Source organism: Pinus tabuliformis, chromosome 3_2 (genome assembly GCF_031772625.1).
Source record: "Pinus tabuliformis cultivar Carrire ecotype Pingquan chromosome 3_2, CPIR1, whole genome shotgun sequence".
Lineage (NCBI taxonomy): Eukaryota > Viridiplantae > Streptophyta > Pinopsida > Pinales > Pinaceae > Pinus > Pinus tabuliformis.
Window position 1 is genome coordinate 1,048,936,576 of NC_142302.1, and position 15,944 is coordinate 1,048,952,519.

General features: G+C 33.4%; 1 protein-coding gene across 1 annotated transcript; it reads left to right on the forward strand.

Annotated features, from left to right (window-relative positions):
• The first annotated feature begins 13,281 nt into the window (after positions 1 to 13,281).
• LOC149184191 (uncharacterized) lies at positions 13,282 to 15,698 on the forward strand. Its single transcript, XM_089415259.1, has one exon. The coding sequence runs from the start codon at positions 13,338 to 13,340 to the stop codon at positions 15,696 to 15,698; it is 2,361 nt and encodes a 786-aa protein (XP_089271385.1). The 5' UTR covers positions 13,282 to 13,337.
• Positions 15,699 to 15,944: the final 246 nt, after the last annotated feature.

Consider the following 15,944-nt stretch of genomic DNA (forward strand, 5'->3'; position numbering starts at 1 on the left):
CACTCACAACTATAAAGATGGAAGTGTTGTTTCCCCTAGTCTTCCACAACCTATAAGGTTACACCACAACAATTGGAAGAAAAAAGAGCAAAAGGGCTTTGTTATAGTTGTGATAGCAAATACACTAAAGGTTATAAGTTTGCCGAGAAGAAATTATTCTACATAGATTGTGAAGAGGAAGAAGAAAAGGAGAAATAAAGGTCAAAAGAAGAGGATATACTCCAGGATCAAAGCCTAGATAAAAAATAAATGAATCCGACCATATCTTGTAATGCATTGGCGGGAATTACCACTCCTCAAACAATTAAGATAGAAGGACAAATCAAGAAGAAAAAGGTAATAGTGTTGATTGATTCAGGAAGTGCCCACAATTTTATTCATTGTAAGGTAGCAAAAGAATTGAATTGCTTCTTATATCTAGCACCAGAGTGTCAAGTGATGGTTGCAAATGGAGGAACAATAAATTTCCCTGGAAAGTGTCATAATATCAAGCTATCCATGGGAGAATATGTATTGACTAGCCTAATGCTTTTCATGAAATTTTTTGTGGAAGGAAAGGAAGTTGAACTAAGGGGTATTGCAGGGAAATTGGGAAAGATAATCAGGTCTAACGGTATGACAAAGCTTCTAAAAAAGGAAAAAAGAGGTGTAATTGCACAATTATGTTCACTAGATGTTTCCACATTGGAATCATCTATTTCTCCAGATCTCCAAAAAGTCTTGGACAATAATTCCAAGGTATTTGAGAATCTCAAATGTCTCCCACCTATTCGTGATCATGATCATGCTATTCATCTAATTCCAGGAAGTGTTCCTCCAAACATCAGGCCGTATAGATATCCCTATGCCCAAAAGAGTGAAATTGAACATATGGTTGCAGAAATGCTAGACGCTGGTATAATTCAACCGAGTCAAAGTTCTTTCTCTGCTCCAGTAGTATTGGTGTACAAGAAGGATGGATCATGGCACATGTGTTCGGATTATAGGGAGCTCAACAAGCTCACTATTAAAGATAAGTTTCCCATTCATGTCATTGATGAATTACTAGATGAATTGCATGGATCAATTTACTTCACCAAGTTGGATCTTCGTTCAGGATATCATCAAATCGGAATGAAGACTGAAGACATTTTGAAAACAACATTTAGAACTCATGAGGGTCATTATGAATTTTTGGTCATGCCTTTTGGCCTTACCAATGCACCTTCAACATTTCAAGGTTTGATGAATTCTATTTTCAAACCATTCCTTAGAAAATTTGTGTTAGTATTTTTTGATGATATACTAATCTACAACAAGTCTTGGAAGGATCATGTTGAACATGTTGACAGGGTGCTACAACTATTGGAGGAGAAACAATTATATGCAAAAATATCCAAATGTTTCTTTGGAGTACAAGAGGTGGAATATCTGGGTCATATTGTATCTCATGAAGGAGTTAAGGTAGACCCTAGCAAAATTAAAGCCATTAAGGAATGGAAAATCCCCACATCCATAAAGCATCTGCGAGGATTTCTTAGGTTGACAGGGTATTATCACAAGTTTGTTAAGAATTATGTGAGAATAGCAGCACCTCTAACAACATTATTGAAGAAAGATGCATTTTCATGGACTCCAAAAGCAACAAAGGCCTTCGAACATCTTATAGAGGCATTGTGCCAAGCACCAGTCTTAGCTACACCGAACTTGACAAAAGCCTTTATTGTGGAATGTGATGCTTCAGGAAATGGAAATGGTGCTGTTTTAATGCAAGATGAAAGACCCATTGCTTTTTAAAGTTGTCCAATCAAGGGAAAGTTTTTACACAAAGCTATTTATGAGAAGGAAATGTTGGCAATACTCCATGCACTTAAGAAATGGCGACCCTACCTAATGGGAAGACACTTCAAGGTAAAAACGGATCATGATAGCGTTAAATACTTTTTAGAACAAAGATTATCCTCTGAAGAGCAACAAAAGTGGTCACAGAGATGTTGGGTTATGACTTTGAAATCATCTACAAAAAAGGGAAGCAAAATGTGGTGGCAGATGCACTCTCAAGAAAGGATGAGGATGTGGAAGCATTGTTGTGTGCCATTTCTATTATCCAACTAGATTGGATAAACGAAGCAAGGGAGGAATGGAAGAATGACGAAGAAGTGTGGGCACTTATTCGAAAGTTACAACAATATTCCAATACGTCTGATACATTTAGCTGGAAAAATGATTCGTTATGGTACAAAGATTGCTTATACCTCTGTAAGAATTCCCAGCTAAAACAAAATATTCTTATGGAATTGCACACTTCTCCCTTAGGAGGGCACTCAGGATTTTTAAAAACTTACCACAGGGTCAAGAAGGAATTTTTTTGGGATGGCCTTAAATCAGATATTCAAAATTTTGTGGCTGAATGTTTGGTTTGCCAACAAAATAAAGTTGAAACAATTAAGACGCCGGGTCTATTACAACCTTTATCCATTCCAAGCAAACGTTGGGAGGAGGTTTCAATGGATTTTATAACAGGTTTACCCAAGTCCGAGGGAAAGAATGTCATCATGGTGGTAGTTGATAGACTTACCAAGTATGCACACTTTTGTGCATTATCACATCCATTTAAAGCCAGTACAGTTTCTACTGCATTTATGGAAACAATTCAAAAGCTCCATGGAAACCCAAAGATTATTGTAAGTGACAGAGATCCCATTTTCACTAGAAATTTTTGGACAGAATTATTTTCTTGTCTTGGTACTCAGTTAGCTCATAGCTCATCTTATCATCCTCAATCTGATGGGAAAACTGAGATAGCAAACAAATGTTTGGAAGGATATCTTCGTTGCTTTGTATCTGATAAACAGACACAATGGGTCAAATGGTTTCCTCTGGCTGAATGGTGGTATAACACTTCCTTCCATTCAGCAACAAAAATGATCCCATTTATGGCACTTTATGGATATCAGCCACCATCCATCACATCATATTTAAGAGAAAATTCTAAGGTTCAAGCAGTGGAACATCACATCAAACATCAACAACAAGTCCTCCAACTCTTAAAGGATAACCTCGTGTTGGCACAGAATAGAATGAAACAACAAGTAGATCAACATCACAGTAAAAGAAGTTCTGATGTAGGCGATTGGGTATTCCTACGGCTACAACCATATAAGCAATTGTACCTCAAGCAAGCTAAGAAGGATAATAAATTATCACCAAAGTATTATGGTCCGTACAAGGTGTTGCGAAATATTGGTACTATGGCATACAAATTGGAGCTTCCTGTAGCTTCTCGATTGCACTCAGTTTTCCATGTTTCATGTTTAAAGAAGGTTATAGGCGACAAGCTCCCAGTTCAAACAATATTTCCAGAACTTGACGAGGAAGGAAAAATTATATTGGAACTGGAAGCAGTCATAGAAACAAGAACTCGACAGCTACGAAATCGATCAATTTTGGAGTATCTTATCAAGTGGAAGAACTCATCCACTGAAGATTCCACATGGGAGGATGAGAATTTTATACAGAAGCATCCAGAACTACTCAAGCGTTGAGGACAACACTTTTTTGAAGGAGAGGGGCATGTTGGGTCCCTATAATACTAGTGATTACCCCATTACTATTGTATTTGTATCCCTTATTAATATTGTTGTGCCCCTATTGTCCCATATTGTTATTATTGTGCCCCATAGGATCCCTCTATTGTTATTTTTGTGGCTTTATATTATTATTGTTAGGTCGGCTGGGTTACATTGTGACTCCTTAGACTCCTATATATAGAAAGGAGGTTTTGTCTTTTGAATCATCCAAGAATTGTTCATTTATGTAATGTAAAGGAGGTTTCCCCCTTGAAGAGGCTCAATTCTAAGGTGTTGATCTATCTTTTCTATCTTTTTCTTGAGCTAGTTTCATAACAAAATTTTGCACAACATTATCCAAATTGCATATAATTAAACTAAATAAATATTATAAGCATAAAAATTGAGCAAAAATTAGACATATTTCCAAATAAATGCCTTAATTCAGAAAATTCTCAAAATATGACATTTAGCCAAACAGAGCATATCTATAAACACCAAGGCAGAGATAAAAATAGCTCTGAAACCATGTGTAAGTTTAATAACAATTCTATAGTGTGAAATAAACACTTAAAATAATTAAACACTTGAATGCCCAAGAAATCATACCTCCAACCATTGATGCTATTCACAATTTGTCATTGTTTCTCCCTCCCGTTTTTGCACTGGGTACACCTTCAACCTTTGCTCATTAAAACCTTAGATCTTAAAGAAGATAGAAATATGGCAATGCAAAATCCGAGAACACCTTTGAGATCTTTGGTTATTGTTCGGCTTAAGTTTTTCCAAATCTTCAACCCACTCAATACACATGTATAGTCATATATCAGCCACCAGCAGCAATTCCATGAGTTGTGCAAGCAGCAATTCCTCCGTTGCTTGGGTAAGCGACAGATTTAGCAAATCAATATAATTCCCTTGTGGCAGCATTAAATTTAGGCCTGAGACAACATCAAGAAAATAGTGAACACTGTGATCTCCTTAATAACCCAAAAACTCTCATCCATGTGGCACTTCCAAGCTCTGCTCATTCTAACTTGATGGTGTAAGGCTAAAGGGGATTGAGTTAGTGAGCTTGGGGACTAAACAGAAGTATTTATAGCCAAGCTTCCATCAAGCTTCTGTTGGCTATGTGTCAAATGTTCCACAGATCATGGTAGAGAACTGCAGAGGGAGTAATGGACCACTCCAAGAGCTCCCAACAAGAAATTAATTTAACTGTAGATAGTTTCTGTAATTGAAGGAAATGATTGCAGTTGGTTTCCATAATTTAAGGAAACAGTGGCAGACTGTTGCTCGTAATAAATCAGCGGCATATGAATTATCGACGGTCGTTGGGAGCTAACACCAATCCCATCGGAATTTAGTAGCCTCGTTAGGTTGCAATCTCTCTCTTTGGGTGATAATTTTCTTAATGGAAGCATCCTAACATCTCTGTGCAACTGCACTTCACTAATAGAATTCAGTATCAGGAATAGCAATTTCAGTGGTCCAATCCCATCGGACTTCGATCACCTTGTCCAGTTGGAATATATCTGGTTGGATGACAAAATTATAAGTGGAAGCATTCCGGCTTCCATTAGTAACTGCACTGCACTCTGTAACTTCAGCGCCGAGGGAAACAAATTGAGTGGTCTAATCCCTTCAATTGGTTTGATGAAAAACATAACATATATTGATTTATCCAACAACTCTCTCAGTGGCCAGATCCCTTCCATGCTAGTCAATTGTACTTCCCTATCTGAGTTGTACCTAGACACTAACAACCTTACATGTAGCTTTCCCAGTATTCCCACGACATTGACGATTCTTGATTTATCAAACAACCATTTAATTGGATCTCTACCACGTAGCATAGGTCAACTAAAGCTTTTATGTTTCCTAATTATATATAATAATAATATTTCTCACAATATACCTAGTAGTATTAGTGGTTTGGTTTCCCTTGAAGTTTTGGATTTATCAAAGAATAAATTTGAAGGATCAATCCCTGAAACTATTGGTTATTGCACTTCATTAGTTGAATTTTCTGCTCACACTAATAATTTATGTGGAACTCTTCCAATATCTTTGGCTAATTGTTCCAATATTAAGTTATTGGATTTGAGGAGAAATAAATTGATAGGAAAACTTCCTTACTACTTTACTTATTTTGTTTGTTTGAAATTTTGAACTTTGCCTACAATGATTTCTATGGTGACATTCCAGAATGGGTAACAAATTTCACCCAATTGTCTGTTTTGGTTTTATCCAACAATAGATTCACTGGAAATATGCCATTACATTTTGAAAGACTTTTGGGATTTACAAACAATTCTGAATATGGTGTAAACAAATCTATAGATTGGGAAGTGCTACTTGACATGAAAGGAAGTGAATATACTCTACCATATGTGTCAACCAAAAACACCATATTTGATTTGTCTAGCAATAATCTCATGGGAAAAATCCCTGCAAGTATAGGAACTTTGAATGGCTTGCGATTGCTAAATTTATCTGGGAACCAATTGGAAGGGCTAATCCCTGCATCTCTCAGTAACATATCCACTTTGGAGCAGTTGGACTTGTCCAAGAATAATTTGAGTGGACCAATTCCCCAAGAGCTTTCTAAACTATATAGTTTGGTTGTTCTAAATGTTTCATCTAATAACCTTTGCGGGCCAATCCCTACAGGAAATCAACTTTCCAGATTCGATGCAACATCATTTCAAAAGAATAAGTGCTTATGTGGGTGTCCTTTAGGTTCTTGCAATGGAAAGGCAAACCCAATGAGAGAAGATGACAATAATACTAGTAGTGCCCATATTAAAGTGGGATGGCTTGACCATCTAAATGAAAAGATGTCATTAATGGCATTGGGGATGGGATTCAGTGTTGGAATTTGGGGATTAGTTGGTGTATTCATCTTTTGTGAAAAAACCAAACAATGGGTGTTGGGTCTAACACTTAATAGGCCACAACTCTTCTATGGAATGTATCGATTCCCTACATAGAGATCCATACACTAGATGTTGACTCTAAAATATAGTGAATTAAATTGTTATGTAATTTTTAAATAATAGTTATGATGTATTATTTTCTCAATTACAACATTAATATAATTTCATTTCTAAATTACTTTTAATCTTATTTCTATTTCTTATATTCATTTTAATATAAAAATATCTTTAATAAAATATTTAACCGTAATTAAAATATAAAAACATAATTTACTGAATATAATTTTTATTAGCTAAACATATCTAAAATTGTTATATTAAAAAACTTTTTTTATTTGAAATTATAATACATAAGAAGTCTAATATATTACTTTTTCGCATATATATATATATATATATATATATATATATATAAACGAGTAATAATTATAATTGCAGTTATCTTAAAATGAGATTGACTCCCTCCATTATATAAATACACTGACTTAGCAAAAAAAAATTAACATAAAAGCACTTCAATAAAAAAAATCAAAAAACTTGTAACATTTTACGCAATACCTTTTACTTTAAAATATAATACATATATTAGCCATCTATCCATCCATTTCATTTACTCAATGACAATAAGAGGCATCGTATTGATGATTCCCTATGTTTAAACATGCAAAGACAATATTTATATTTGTTTACATAAATTTCACATTCATTTTATATTTCTGCGACTTATAATTTATGTGACATGTGAAAGATTATGCAGGAAGGTGATATATTGAAATTCATTTTATAATTTAAAATGTTATATATAGAGGAAGGTGATATTTTAATTGAAACCAGTGAAATAGCAATTAAAGTTATAGTATTTATTAGTTATATAAATAGTTAACATTAATTTTGAAAAATGTTGATTTTAAAATAAATTTTAATAATTTTGTTTATCTTGTTTGTTATGTTTATGGATGATTGGATGTTTAATTTTTAGTTTGAAAAATTACCATTTAAGTTATCAAAATTATTTAAAGATTACACTAGTTTTTAATATAGTTGTATTTTTGTTACAGAGTTTTCAATCAGTGATTTCACATTAAAAAATATGTTAATAGTACACTTCATTACCGTCTATTCTATTTTATTGATTTTTGTTTCCATGTTATAAAGTTAATTATTTTTTTTATTGTTAAATGTAAATATATATTTATATGTTTGAAATATGTAATATTATATAATTTTATTAAAAGAAAGATGTGTGGATAGAAATTATAACGAAATTATAAAAGTATAGAATGTGGAATAAAAATAATCATTTTCAATGATTGAATGGAATAATTGTTTTTAATTTTGTTTTAGAAGGTTTTGGTTGGTTTGTTTTTTTTAAATTAGATGTGAACATAAATTTACACATTTGAAACATATAGTATTATACAATATTATTAAGATACCAATTTAGATTCATCTCAACTTCGAATTTATCTAGGGCCGAGAGGGATCAAATCTCTTAAAGTATAAATCTCTTTTTTCAGTGCAAAACTTGAGGAACTAGCACCTCGAGAGATTTGATCCCTCTAAGACCTTGATAGATTCAGTTAAGATGGATCTATGCTGATTTAATTATTAATCATTAATGTTTATAATTACTAATAATTAATGTTTATAATTATTAAATATATTTTTATTTTATTTTATTTTTTAATTTTAATTTGTATATTTAGATACCATAATAGGGAATTACAACATTTCTTCCATATAGGGTGGAGAGTGTCTATCCCAACAAAAAGGTAACAAAATTAAATTAAAATCAAAATATTTATTAAATATTTTGATTGCGAAATGAGAGATGGTTTTTAGACATTTGGTATTTTTGAGCCATGGTATTGGCCATGGTATGTTAACAAAGCTTATTTACAAGTTAACAATATCCATGATAAAGTGGGGTGAATATCCATTGTTAAAAATCTTGTTATATTGCAAGTATCAAGTTTTTATGTGCTTATTAATGAAATTTAAATATATTACAAAATTACTATTTTAATTTATATGGTAAAATGGATCTTAATTTATAGCTAGTATTTATTAGGGTTTAGATACATCTCTAAAGTAATTATAAAATATTTTGACTCTGAAATGCGATATAGTTTTTGGGCCTGTGGTATTAGCCCATGGTATTGTGACAAATCCTATTTACAAATAAATATAAAAAATTACAATATAAAAAAAATGTATTTTATTATTTTTATTGCTTTTCACTTTTTCAGCCACTACGACATATCCCCGTACTAGACTCTATATTACATTTAACTTTTTAGTAAAATTTCGTTAAGTCTACATGTAAACCATTACAAATCTTTTATCTTACAAATTGAACACATTAATATATATTCAACATATTGAGCCCGCATGTAAAAATGTTTACTTTCTTACAGTATACCTACACATCTACCCTTGCTAGAGAGCCTCTCGGCAATAAGGATATGTAGATAGAGTCACAAAATAATTATGAAGCTATAGGATGTGAAATAAAGACAGTCAAGTTTAATGATTTAAAAGAAGAGCTAGTTTTTTTTATCTTGTCTCACATATACTTGTATATTTATGTTTAAATGATCTTTGACAATGTCTTAGAGTTGAACATGAATAAAGATTTAAGTGTATAAACAATGTGACTCAATTAGTGATTATAAAGACAAGTACATTTAATCTCTTCTACTCTCTCCTATTGGTCACCAAAAGAAAGATAAAAAGCAATGGTCAATTATTGATGCATTTGGCCTTCCACAAAATTCTAATCAACCATGTAATATTCAAAATGAAGTTGATGTTCATCTACATTAATATGATGAATCAAATAGTGTAGAGCTTGTTGAAAGAGAAAACCCATAAAAAAAAAAAAAAAAAAAACCCAAAATTATATTCAAATCTAAATGGAATACAAGATTTTTGTGGGCTTATGTTGCAAAACATTGTAATGGTAATGAAAGGATAAAATGTTCTTGATGTGTTAAATTTAAGAGAGATACTCCATTTGCAAAAGAGGGAAGTACCACTCTTCAAGTTAGTGGTCTAAGTGGCCATGCAAAATCAGAAGCTCTAAATTTTGTTTACAACATTTGGAGGGAGAAAGAAAACAAAGTAATATTCCAATCAGATGCTCAGAAGGAGAGAATTATATCAGTGATTGAAAACATGTATTTTGTTGCTATGAATGATTTATCTTTAGAAATGTATAAGTCAATATGTGACTTGAATAGGTATAATTGCACTCCACTCATGCTTCTAATAGATGAATATTCTGCATACACAAATACAACATCAAGAAAAGAGTTTATTCAAGCTGCTAAAGAGGTGTATTTGAACAAACTAAAATAAGAGATTTTACATAGCCCATTTTACTCAATTTTAGTTGATGAAAGCACTGATTGAATTATGGAACACCAATTGGATATATGTTTGCTTCAAATAAAGGATGGAATGACTCAATGTATGTATGATGTAGTGAGAACTCTTTTAGTAGAAATGGATCTATCTTTGTTGAATTTTGTTGGTTTTGGTTTGGATGGTGCATCTTCCATGGGGGTATTCATGAAGATTTATTTTCTAAAATTCATCGAGATGCTCCTCATTTATTAGATATCCATTGCATAGCTCATAGGGAAGCATTAGTGACCAATGAGGCTTCGTCTCATTTTCCATAGTTGCAATATATTGACAAATTTGGAAACAAAGTTTATTCATGGCTTGGGAAATCAACTAAAAGACATGGAGTATTGAAAGAGATAATATAATCATTTCAAATCACTAAGTTAGAGGTCTTACAAATTCATCAAATTAGGTGGCTCTCTAGAGGAAAGGTCATGGAAAGACTTGTTAGACTCATGCATTCTTTGTTAAAGTATTGGGAGTTAGGGGAGAAAAAAATGTATGAGTTGGAAACAATATTTCAAATGCAATTTCGCATTCATCTACTTACAAATGTACTCGTTGAATCAATGTTTCCAAGAGGATCATGTTTATATTACATCTATTGGCACTACTTTAGATGTTTCTATTAGCATGCTTCGTAAACGATTTTTGGGAAGCATTTTTGGTGTAGGTGCAATGCAAATGTCTTCTTTTTTAGTTAAAGAATAAGGAGGAACCCTTTTGCAGATAGCATAGGTATTGTACATTTATGTCCATTGAGGTTTAAAAATTTTTCAAAGTTGAAAAGATCAGGAACACTAGATGATTGTATTCTTTTGGGGAAAAAAATTGTTGAAAGGTGATTGAATATTTAGATAGGAGATTCATAGGTTTACATGTATTTAATGCTTCTAAGTTTTTCACTCAACATTATTATGAAGAAGTGAATGATATAAATTGTCAAACAAAAATATGGTCGAAATGTTTATGTGAAAAATGTAGCATTGGGGAATCATCTATTGTGGATACTACTAGATGTTTGGGTGAAATGGATGAATTTATTTGTACTATTTCTAAATCATACCCTAAAAATCATATGTATGAAGGGACCTATGTGGAGATGAACCTAAATGGTTTGAAGGCTTTCCATATTTGATGCAATTATGGCACACTATTCTCATTATCCCAACAACCACATCAGTGTGTGAAAGAGGATTCTGAAAATTAAATAGGATAAAAAATGATGATAGATCAAGGATTTCATTGGAGACACTAGATATGTTAATGTTTCTATCTCTTAGTGCACCTCATGCTCTAAATGAGGTAGATTTGAATGCTATTATGATGTATGGAAACAAATGAAAACTAGTAAGCCATTTCCATTGGGCAAATAGATTTATATTTTCAATGATGTAAGTCCAAATACTTTTGAAGATGATCGAATGAATAAAAGAAACACATGTTTACTAAATTTTTCCTTATTTACTAAGTTATATTGAGATTTTATAGTGTTTTACTACAACTACTCTTTAAATTTTAAAAATTTAGAAGGACATTATTTCATGTTAGAATTGTTTTCAAAAAAAGTTTATTTAATATACACATATCAATAGAAGTACAACTTTTGTTTATAGCTTTTCATATTTGAAAAGTTAAATAAATATATACCTTTCCAAATTATATTAAGAGAAACCCTTCAAAATTGATCATTGGTCCAGACACCCATTTTGGGGCTGTTATTTTTCAACTCTTTAAATATGATTTTTATAAAGATGGCATAATGGCACAAAATTCCAATTAATTTATAGAAAGATACCCGACTTTCTTCACCAGCTTGGCCCCCACTGAATCAAGTCAATGCACGGCCATGCACTATCCCCGGGCCCATTCCTCTTTCTCCATTTTGTTTTTTCTACAATTTGCGGTTAGCTACTCCCTTTTCCTGGGTCAAAGTCAAAGAGTCCATTTTTCTTCTCCTTTTCAATTTCTATTTTCAGTTTTTTAAATTTTCTTTTCTCAAAATCAAATCAATGGAGCAATGGAGTCTTCTAAGGATCAGAATGCTAAACGTACCAGGAAATTAGGGAAAATTATTTTATTTTTTAGATGCAGTGTTTGAATTATGTTTTTGATGGTGGAAATAAATTCAATATCATCAAAAACATCTAAAACACATAAAATTATAAATTTTAACAATTTTTATTTGAATTTACAACAACAACAACAACACCATTTTTTTCTTTAATTTACAAAAATCTTTATCAATTTTTTTTAAAATAGGAAACAAATTTCCTAACTTTCCTTAAAAAAAACTCTAATTTTTAAACTACGGCCAAATCAATTAATACATCCATTTCTCTCTCTTACTTTCCCGGTCTACATGGTTAAATTTCAATGAACATCTGGAAGCTTTTTCGGTCATTACTCTCTTTTTATCCAAGTCAAAATCAATAGGCCCATTTTTCTCTGTTTTGTGTTTTTTTTATTCAGGGTACGCAGCTAACGAAGTTTCTATGAAATTTCAATGATTTTACAGTACAACATTTTCTCATTTCCCAACTCCAGAGTCCCATTTCTCCCTCTGTTTCCAAGTCAATATATGAATAGGCCCATTTTTCTCTGTTTTGTTTGGTTATTCTTGGTACGCAGCTAACGAAGTTTCAATGAAGTTCGAATGATTTTACAGTACAACATTTTCTCATTTCCCAACACCAGAGTCCCATTTCCCCATCTGTTTCCAAGTCAAAATCAATAGGTCCATTTTTCTCGGAAAGAGCTAACCAGCCATCCCCAGGGTATTTAATGCTTGGGATATGCACGCAGCTTAGCCCGATAAAACGCGAAAGCCAAAATATTAGTTAATGCCGAAACTTGGCTTTCGCGTGTTATCGCGTTAACCGACGTGCATATCCCTGGGCATTAAATACCCTGGAGATGGCTGGTTAGCTCTTTCCATTTTTCTCTGTTTTGTTTTTTTTTATTCCGGGTACGCAGCTAACGAAGTTTCAATGAAGTTCGAATGATTTTACAGTACAACATTTTCTCATTTCCCAACTCCAGAGTCCCATTTCCCCCTCTGTTTCCAAGTCAAAATCAATAGGCCCATTTCTCTGTGTCTTGTTTTTGCTGAACATGTAGAATTAATTTTATGTCAATGCCACAAAATTCCAATCAATTCCAATCAAATTGTTGAAGATTCTCCACCACAAATATTCCAATTAAGTTGTTGGATGTTTTCCACCACTTTCTTGACTTCACTGAGTCAAGTCAATACACCGCCATTTTCTCTCTTCTCGGAATTTTCTCATTGCATTACGTTTTTCCTTTATGTTCACACACACATCGTTCATGACAACTGCTGTTGTGATTATTATAAATATCTGTATGCACATGATGAAGAACACAAAACTCAGAGCGTTTGCCTTTGAAGGAAGTTGGGTTGGAGTGGGAGAGAGAAATGGATCATTATAAAAGTGTTCTTCTTTTTTTCCTCATCATGTGTCTGTGCTCTCTCATGATGGGTGCAGTAATGCCTATTCATCATACGCATACTGAAGGTCATCAACATGATGTGTATGAGCAGACGGGTGGATTCACTTCTGTTCAACGTTTTCCTTTGAAGGGACGGAATATGATGGGGGAACGCTCTCTGTTTCAATCGTCCATGGCCGAGTATCATGAAAAAAGGGACGTGGAAGCGCTTCTGAGCTTCAAAAAGAGCATCATATCTGATCCACTTGGATTGCTCTCCGACTGGACGGCCAATAACTCGGATAACGTGTGCCGGTGGGAGGGAATTTCGTGCAGACCAAAGACGAAACGAGTGGTTGAAATTTCACTCCAAAATGGATTGAAAGGTACGCTCTCCCCGTATATTGGCAACCTCTCTCTACTGCGGCTTTTAGATCTTTCCGGTAATGTTTTGAGTGGAAGAATTCCACCAGAGTTTGGGCAGCTGAAAGCGCTACGAATACTTGACCTCTCTTATAATGCGCTTGAGGGTTCAATTCCAAAGGAATTATGTAATTGTACACGTCTTCAAAATTTGGACCTGAGGACCAACGAATTGAGGGGTCCAATCCCAACAGAATTCGGTCATCTCGTTCAGTTGGAATATATTTCCTTGCTCGGCAATGCTCTGAGTGGAAGCATCCCAACTTCTCTGGGAAATTGCACTTCACTTAAATATTTGCAGCTCAGTCTCAACAATTTGAGTGGAAGCATCCCAACTTCTCTGGGCAACTGCACTTCACTTACAGTCTTGGATATCGGCAGCAACCATTTGAGTGGTCCAATCCCATCGGAATTGGGTCGCCTGGTCAGGTTGGAACAACTCTACTTCGACGACAATAGTATAAGTGGAAGCATTCCAGCTTGGATTAGCAACTGCACTTCACTGGTAGACTTTGTGGCTGAGGGAAACAAATTGAGTGGTCCAATCCCTTCGTTTATGGGTTTGATAAAAAACATAACTAAAATTCAATTATCCAATAACTTTCTCACTGGCCACATTCCTTCCACGCTATTCAATTCTACTTCCCTATATGACTTGTACCTAGGCACTAACAACCTTATAGGTAACATTCCACGTATTCCGAAAGTCAATACCGCATTGGAAAATCTTGATTTATCAGACAACCATTTAACTGGATCTATCCCACATAGCATAGGTAAACTAAAGTTTTTAATTTACCTAAATATATATAAAAATAATATTTCTGGCATTATACCTCATAGTATTAGCCACATAGGTTCCCTTCAATTTTTAGATTTATCAATGAACAATTTTGGAGGATCCATCCCTGAGGTTATTGGAAAGTGCACTTCTTTAATTGAATTTTCTGCTCATACTAATAATTTCTTTGGAACTCTTCCAATATCTTTGGTTAATTGTTCTTCTATTGAGTTGTTGGATTTGAGGAGAAATAAATTGTCTGGGAAACTTCCTTATTTTTTGAAATTTTTTGGTTCTTTGGAAATTTTGAACTTTGGCTACAATAATTTCCATGGTGACATTCCAGAATGGTTAACAAATTTCACCCAATTGTCTGTGTTGGATTTATCCAACAACAAATTCACTGGAAACATGCCATTACATTTTGAAAGACTTCTAGGATTTACAAACAAATCTTTAGCTTTATTTGATGAAATGCCAATGGAAATGCCAAGTGGGGAAATGCCAATTAATATGAAAGGAAGTGAATATACTCTATCATATGTGCCACCAAAAGATACCATAATTGATTTGTCTAACAATAATCTTATAGGACAAATCCCTGCAAGCATAGGAACTTTGGATGGCTTACGGTTGTTAAATTTATCTGGGAACCAATTAGAAGGGCTAATACCTACATCTCTCAGTAACATATCTACTTTGGAGCAGTTAGACTTGTCCAAGAATAATTTGAGTGGATGGATTCCTCAAGAGCTCTCTGAACTACATAGCTTGGCTGTGCTAGATGTTTCATCTAATAATCTTTGCGGGCCAATCCCCGGAGGAACACAATTTTCCACATTTAGTGCAACATCATTTCAAAGGAATAAGTGCTTATATGGGTGTCCTTTAGATTCCTGCAATGGAAAGACAAACCCAGTGAGAGAAGATGACAATAATAATAGTGGTTCACATATTGAAGTGGGATGGCTTGAGCATCTAGATGAAAAGATGTCATTAATGGCATTGGGGATCGGATTCGGGATTGGAATTTGGGGAGTAGTTTGTGTTTTCATCTTTTGTGAGAGAGCCAAACAATGGGTGTTGGGTCTATCACCTAAAAAACCACAACTCTTCTATGGAATGTATAGATTCCCTATATAGAGATCCAAACAATGGGTGTTGGCTCTAGTATGTAGTGAAATAAATTGTCATGTAACTGTTGAATGATATTTATGGTGTATCTTTTCACATATATAATTTTTACTATGATGATTATCCATGATTGCATTTCCATATTAATCTTAATGTTATTTATATCTCTTAATAAGTTTTTATCACATTCAATTAATTTCCAATCAAATGAAATAAACATTACATTAATATATAAAATAGCATAATTTGGAAAAT